The 7848-nt window shown below is 41.5% G+C and overlaps 2 protein-coding genes across 2 annotated transcripts in view; one reads left to right on the top strand and one right to left on the bottom strand.

Annotated features, from left to right (window-relative positions):
* The window catches only part of kctd9a (potassium channel tetramerization domain containing 9a), a 6656-nt gene extending 6095 nt beyond the window's left edge, over positions 1-561 (bottom strand). The window contains exon 1 of the mRNA XM_035657640.1: positions 378-561. Within this exon, the coding sequence (XP_035513533.1) occupies positions 378-425 (48 nt within the window). The 5' untranslated portion in view covers positions 426-561. The remainder of the gene's footprint in view (positions 1-377) is intronic.
* Positions 562-987: 426 nt separating this feature from the next.
* Positions 988-3576, top strand: ankrd39 (ankyrin repeat domain 39). The gene is made up of 4 exons (XM_035657683.1): positions 988-1393; positions 1468-1571; positions 2381-2584; positions 2662-3576. Exons 1-4 carry the CDS (start codon positions 1300-1302, stop codon positions 2806-2808), a joined length of 549 nt encoding a protein of 182 aa, XP_035513576.1. The 5' UTR covers positions 988-1299; the 3' UTR covers positions 2809-3576.
* Positions 3577-7848: the final 4272 nt, after the last annotated feature.

The following is a 7848-nucleotide window of genomic DNA, read 5'->3' as shown; positions in this document are numbered from 1 at the left end:
AATATGAAATATCTATAAAATATGACACTTTACTAAATAATAGAAAATAGGTCCCTTAAGGAAAAAGGTTCACAGATTATATATTTTTAATTAGACAGAAGGAGAAAATGCCCTTTTAGAAGATTTTAATATGGAAATTATATATTTTTGACACACATTATTGTCCCGAGCTGGTTATTAATATTTAAATATAAGCCTCAGTTAACAATATAAACAAACATGAATGTTAAATGTATAAATATGTGACTGTATATATATGATTAAAACAGTGTAACGTGAGATTTATTTAGCTTTAATCCAACAACGTATGTTCAGTGGAAACAGCCAGTCATTGTGCGGCCCAATCTTTAACACCTCAACAAACTGTGTTTACCCACCTTGCCATTTTTACAAGTCCCGTTAATAAATAAGGTAACTCTTCTCATTCTTTAGGCGCTTTTTGGTTTGAAGTACTTCGTTACAATTAAAACAATAATGAGGTTTTTCTTTCTTCCAGCTAACACTGATTCAGGCTGGTTGCTAGCTAGTTGCTACATCAGACAACAACACGAGACTAATGACGCCTTCACGAGCTTTCGGAGAAACGGGAACTGTGATGCTGTAACTCATTACTAGTGAGTAATATTACAGTAATCACATTACTTTTCACAGTAACTAGTTGTGTAACTTATTACTAATACATTTCAGTAATGTTATAGTAATAATATGACTTTCCCAAGTAACTAGTAGCATAACTAATTACGAATACATTTCAGTAATAATATAACAGTAAGAAAATTACTTTAACCAGTAACTAGTAGTGTAACTGGATTAAAACTAGTAGTGTAACTAGTTACTAATATATTTAAGTATCATTATGCTGCTACAGCAATAAAATGATGTGCTGCCACCAGTTTTTCTGAACAAATCTGGGACAAATCCAACAAATCCGAGGGGACCCTGAAGGGTGCCTCCGGGCCGCAGCTCTGTGATTGGTCGGAGCGTTCATACGTAAGCACGTATGCGTGCGGTGGTCTGCTGCAAAGCTTCCTGAAGCTTTTTGGTTTTCTGCAACAAAAACAACGTTAAAGTATTTTTATTAAGTTACAATTTGTATCTGAGTCATAATACAACATATTATCTATCGCTCGGTTAATAATCTATCCGCTTTTTAACTTCATTCATTATATATTTGCTGTGTTTTGAAGCTGTTGGTGGCGGTAATGTGTCATTAACAGCATAATGTTCATTTATTCCAGAAACTAGTTCAGCTTCAGCTTTAAATGCATTTCTGCGCCAGTTTAACACAAGTTTAACACAATGGCGTCTGATAAACAGCACTGCTCCTGTTGCTCCCATCCTGTCTCCTCTCCCAGTGTTTACCAGACCTTGAATGAAATGGAGTTTGAACGAGGTTTGCACTTTTAAATAATTCATCTAATGGAGTTATAGAACATGCACAATATTAGGTTTCATTCTCCTCTGCAGGGATCTGGTCTGCTGCAATGGACGGGGATCTAGAGAGGGTCAGGTCTTTGGTCCAGAAGGGCACAGACCCCAACCTGAGAGACACAGCTGGATACACAGCTCTGGTGAGTGCAGAGCTTCCTTTTCCCTTTATTATCATTTAATGAACTGACAGCCCCTGTTTAAGTGACATATTTTATGGATATTTAAATATGAACTGCAGGAAATTTGGATGAGTTTTGAGCAGATTATTTCCTGTTTTTGTATATTTTTAAAGTTTTCTAGCACGCTTTAAAATTAAGAAGGCCCCCCCGTTTAGTGCAGGGGTTCCCAAGCATTTTCATGTTGAGGACGCCCCACCCACTTTAGAAGATTTATTTATACAAGACATTTTATCCCCCGAAGACAACCCAAAGTGCTTTACAAAATCCAGACAAAAAGCAGAAACAAACCAAGAAACAAACGTTAAAAACAATAAAACAAACTAACAAACACATTTCATTTAAAAGCAAAGGTAAACAGGGAGTTCTCTAGGTTGGATTTAAGAGCCGTCATTGTTTCAAGTCTCAGTTCTTCTGGCAGTCTGACATCTGAGCAGCACAGAAACTAAAGGAAGCTTCTCCAACCAGACTAAGATTAAGGAATTATAGTTTTCATTTTATTTTTACGTCTCTCTAGTCAGTGAGTCAGTGATCAAACTGGGATCAATCTAAATTACAATCAGTCCAAACAACCGACCCTGTTTCTTCCTTCGTTGTTCCAACTAGAACTTTAATTTTAAGCTACTTTATACTCCAAATAATGGAAATATTGTACGTTTTACTCCACTACCTTTTAACTTTTGGTGCTTTCAGTATATTGTGATGCTAATACTTTATACTAAAGCTTTATAGTGTTCTCATGTTACTAAATTCCTGTGTGTGTGTTGTTTCAGCACTACGCCAGTCGCAGTGGTCATCACGCCGTGTGCAAGTTTCTTCTTGAGAACGGAGCTTGTGCGTCTCCCCAGACACCGGGCGGTGCCACGCCGCTCCATCGATCGGCGTACTGCGGCCATCTGGACGTGGTCGGACTCCTGCTGCGCCACAGAGCAGACCCAGCGCTCTGTGATGACGATGGTGCATCTGCTTTACATAAGGTAAACCACATAATAAAAGCACTGTGGAGAGACAGGCTGATCGTCAGTTAACCACTGGCTGTGTTCTGCTCGAGCAGGCTGCAGAACGGGGTCATCAGGAGGTGTGTCAGCTGCTTCTGGAGCACTGCCCGGCGCTCTGCAGCCAGGTCAACAAGAGGCTCCAGCTACCCTACCAGCTGGCGCCGCAGGAGGATCTGCAGCAGCTCTTAAAGCCACCTCGGTGACGACGGACGACTCTGCAAGCTGAGAGCTGCTGAAATCAGACAAGTGAGCTGAAAACATGCTGGGTGAGGTCTGGATTAGGCTGATCTCGACCTGGACTTTCTCTACTGAACACCAACAAAGAGCCGCTGAATGAAACAGGATGAACGTTACATAAATATGATCCTGATTTTGATTTCTAGTTTACTGCTTGTGTGATAATTACACCTCCTAAAACACATAATAGTCTCTGCTGGTGTTATCATCACCACTCAAACGTTAAAGTGCTACAAGAAAGTGCAATAATCTGAAAATATTTGATCATAATTATACTTGAAAAATATGCTAAATGTAATTTATATACATTTTCTTTATTGTTTGCAGCTAAACAACAAATGCAGGCTCCAAAACTGTTTGACCTTTATTTTATTGTATATTCAGGACTAGTTTAAATATAATAATAATATGAAACTACTAGAAAAAGGCAGTATTATATTATATTTTGGAGGGTTAAGATTAAATGATATCTTATTCTACGTGTAGAAATTCTCTGACTAAAGCCACACATGAACACTAATGCCATCAGAATCATTTGAAACCACATTAAAAAGTACAGAAAGTTTAACATTTTGAGCCAGAAAGCTCTTTTGTAAGCGGCTCAGTGATGATGGGTTGGAGTCACTTAGACACATACTGAATTTATGCAGCACAAAGTCACTGCGGCATTAATGATTGATCCCCTTGAACATGTTCGAAAAAGCAGCTTGTATTAAAACTGGAGGCCAACATCCCACCTGTGTTTGATTCAAACTTTGTCCAAAGTCTAAAATCTTACATTTCAGGCCTTTAAAAATGTCTAAATTCACGTATAAAGTTGCATTTTTATCGCTTTTAGATGTGTTTTCTTGCCCGTGTTTGGTTCAAACTTTATCCACAGGGTGTCCATGGGGTCTTAAAAAGTATAACATCTGTATTTTAGGTCTTAAAGAGGTCGTAAATATTATTTTGACAGGTCTTAAATATTGAAAGGATTCATAAAGTTAAGGTTACTTATATAAAGTCGCCAGAATGGACATAAATAGGTCTTAAATTGCATTCTTGATGGTCTTAAAAGGTCTGAAACCTGCAGAAGCCCTGTGTCCTATCCCTGGTCTGTTTGAATCTTGGGCAGCAGGGGGCGCTGTCAGCTTAAAAGCTGCATGTGTTTTTTTCCAGTACACCATGTGAATTATCTGGCAGCTCACACACAGTGACCTCATTCAATCCTCCCTGCACACTGTAGGGGAAAAGTAAACGGGGTAACTGTTGGAGGGAGAGGACAGCATCAGTGAGGCCGTTACAGCTGATAGGGAGACATCATGGAGGGACACCAGTGTTCTGCTCACACTGGGGAGGGGGGTTCACTGTGTATTAATGAAGGTATCAATCAATCACTGCACACATTTGTATTCCTATACATGTTTTAAATTTGACTTTAGGAACACTTACCTGCATATTTTGCCAGTGACCCGTTGCTACTGTTGCAACATGTCTGCCTCTGCTGTATTCGGTTTATGTCTCTGTGAGTGTTTTAGCAAATATTTGGGACCAACTGCTTCTGATTTGAAGCAGTTTCTACACTGAGAGATTAGTCTTTGTAATTTTGGTGTAATGACCTCAAACCACAAAACTCCAGCTGCTCTCTTTGTGTATCGTTAAGCGAGCAACATTAAATATTAGCTTCACCAGCACATATTGTTTATAGCTCTTTGGTAACACTTTATTTGGATAGTCCACCTAGATGGTTTACAGAGAATTTTTTCAGCATTTGCTCCGTCTGTAGATGTTTAACAGATTATCCTTGTAAGAATTATAACCAACATGTTGTTTGGGCCTAAACCACTGGCGGTATATAATTAGTGGACAGAGCTTCTGGGTCTGTGAAGTGAAGGCAGCGCAGGGGGCAGCTCCACTGGCAGCAATAACAACAGATACCATGCAGTCTTATGGAGAAATGAGCCAACTTGTCTCTTGATTTATGAGCTCAGTAAACAGTTTCCTGATGAGTTTCTGGTCTCAGTCTCTAGTTTCAGTCTTCTTCCAATACAGCATGATGTTCATTTAGTAACTGATGGTCCATTTAGAGTAATAACAGACCATAAAGCAGGGTAAGGCTTTTAAGGGCGGGGCTACCTTGGTGATTGACAAGCTCAATTTCTCAGTGAGTCCGTCCAGCTCAACGCACCAAACTCAGATCCAAACTGTCAAACTAGGCAGTGCTGATCAGATATGGATCCAGATTCTGTTGTTTGAACTATTTCTCTCCTCCTAATCTGTTTCACAAACACATTTTACTGTTTTATCTGGAATACCAGATCCTGTGTGAGCAGGTGAGCCGCCATTGTTTTCTGATACGGACGAGTTAAAACCAATGAGAGCAGCTCAACTCGCAGCACGTCACCTCCGATGGCTCCGACAAACTGTCACGGCGTCGAGCATAACGCCTAACTGGAGGCTTTAAAATGGTTCTCCACAAACTGACGGGTGACGTCACCATAGGTTCAAACTTGGCCTAAACTATGGTTGTGAAAGTTTCACACACACACACAAGAGGACCTACTCCCTCTGTAGATAAAAACAGCCAATTTTAAGGTATTAAAAACACAACAATTCTTATTTTCAGTTGATTAAACACTAATGACTTCACCACTAATTGCTGGTCCACACTGTTCCAATTTAAATGCTGCTACTCTCTGTTGGCAGATTTATCTGAATACAATGACACCAAAAACTGTTGTGTCAGAATATTATTAATAACTTTTTTTTAAGGATTAGCAGTTTTTACCTTTTGTTTTTCTGCTCTCACTGAGATGGCTTGTCTTTTCTGAAGTTATCAAAGGCAGGACGCGTTGCTGAGCACTTTTTGAACCAGTGCTTCTATGCAAAGGGAACAAAGGATGGAAGCCTGGGGGTGAATGAAGGATGTTGATATTTCCATATCTACTGAAACAGATGGAAATACTTTCAACTATTGTCTCATACACTTACTTATTCAAAGCATGTTCAATAAGTAACACATGCATGTACAAGAGGCAGACCCCCTGCTACCCCCTTTTAGCCTTCCACCAAATGTGCACAACAGCACTGCACTTCCTCTGCGCTCCTGCAGGCCGCACGAACCCGTGACAGAAACCCCTCGCTGCAGTCTGAGGAACTTTCATTGGGTCCGCTGGTGGGTGGTGTTTCCAAACTACCTTCAAACCACATCCAGTGCCGTGACTGGAGGGGTGCCAGGCCACATCTGGAGCTCATTGCAGCTGACGCCACACAGCACAAGGAGATGGGGTGTCGGCGGGGGGAGATGGGGTGGGTTGGGGGTATTTTAGCTCGGAGAACTAAGCCAAGAGAGCTGTTTACGCTCAGTGACAAGTTCCTCCTTCCAACACAGCTGAGGAGCTGTAACTAGGATCACCCATTTTGAGCGCCACATGTCAGTAATAGCAGGGGTTTCTGCTTCTTCTCGGAGGTTGGTTGGAAGATATTCCCCGCTTGTTTTCTAAATAAAGCCCGTTTGAATCGGGGCAGGCTATCACACCCACCCACAGCACCTCCTGATTGTTCCCTTGCCAGGCTCTACGTAACATAATCAAAGTTGATGTCTGAAATTTGCTAGCAGTGAGCGAGGTAATGAAAACCCTCTGTGCCACGCGGTAAAACCGGACGAATATTAAAGGGCCTCATTCTTTTTGATAATTTTTCATGAGCTGGTTTGAATTTGAGAGCTGCTTTGCCCCTTTTATGTGGAAACAATCAGGAACTGGTCTGCATTTGGTAAAAATGAGCAGCTTTTTCAGGGGGAAAAAAACACTTTTAAAAAAGTTTCTTTGTGCTACTGAACTCATTTTCACCAGTACAAATGTTACAGTATGTGATATCTAGAAGGACACGGTGTGATTTGTAGCTGGTTTTTCAGAGCTCTCTCTTAATGTGAGGACTTGGGGAGGACTCCACAAGATGAGGAATTTGGATTACAGCTCTGTTTAGTGAGATTTATTTGGAAAGCAATGAAACTTCCTGGCCCTGGAACCCACTTCCACCATAATGAGCCCAAGTTAAACCAGGACTGGATGTTATTTTCCTCAGAAATAGAAGGTGGTCTGTGTGCCATGCCTGCGTGGAGGATTTGAAGTCTGTGCTTGGGACTTTATTTTAAACAGTACTTAGCTGCCTGAGACTGGATGATGAGAACAGCTTGTCCTCTGTGTGTGTTTCTCCATGTTTAAGCTGCTAAATTAGTAGTTTTGTGACTACTTCAACACTAAAAACACAACAACACAATAGCATTCGGCTACCAGACATCCGTTTTCTCCGTTTTGATGATGCTTGTTTTCACAGATAAAAGGGTCATCTGGTCCTTATCTGTCCCTGGGTCCACCTGTACAATATGAATGCATTCTCTGGCCTCCCAGCTGCCCTGGAAGAGCCCGACCTGTCTGAGTTATCCCCAAGTAATCAGGTAAATGGCTGGCAGATGGGCACACGTTAAGAAGTAGAGTGCCAGACTCTGGCAGGGAGGATCCGCCCCACGTTGTCTCATCTGCATGGGGGGGAAGTAGAAGTGCGGTTGTGTCGGGTGAGGGGGCGTGTGTAATCAAATCTACGGGAGCTGCTCCTCAGAGATGCCGCATAATCCAATTTAGGTCCACTCCCACTTCAAAGCAGCATGTTGTCTGCCGGTTGAAGTGATGTTGCAGATCTTACACCGCTGCTTTCCAGGTCAGCGGGTGATGAGAGCCATGAGTCCAGAGGCTGCAGCTCAGCACTGCCACTGTGGGACATGTAAAGGCTTATCAGGGGATCCAGCCACACACAGACAGGACCATGTGAGACAGGTTATTGTAGCTCTAATCAACATGATTGTTAGCTTTATATTTTAATTTTGACATTATAGATCTTCCAGTCATTTAAATTTCATTTTTAAACCAAAGGTTTGATGACATTGAAGTAGTGTGGGATCATGGGAGTTGTTGTCTTCACCACCATTGGCGTCATTGCAGTCAGCTTCTCCCGGTTAGGATTCCTTC

This window comes from Morone saxatilis, unplaced genomic scaffold, assembly GCF_004916995.1.
Source record: "Morone saxatilis isolate NCDOM2014 unplaced genomic scaffold, NCSU_SB_2.0 Contig16, whole genome shotgun sequence".
Classification (NCBI taxonomy): domain Eukaryota; kingdom Metazoa; phylum Chordata; class Actinopteri; family Moronidae; genus Morone; species Morone saxatilis.
The sequence above is the reverse complement of the archived record's forward strand: the minus strand, read 5'-3'. Positions and strand labels throughout refer to the sequence as shown.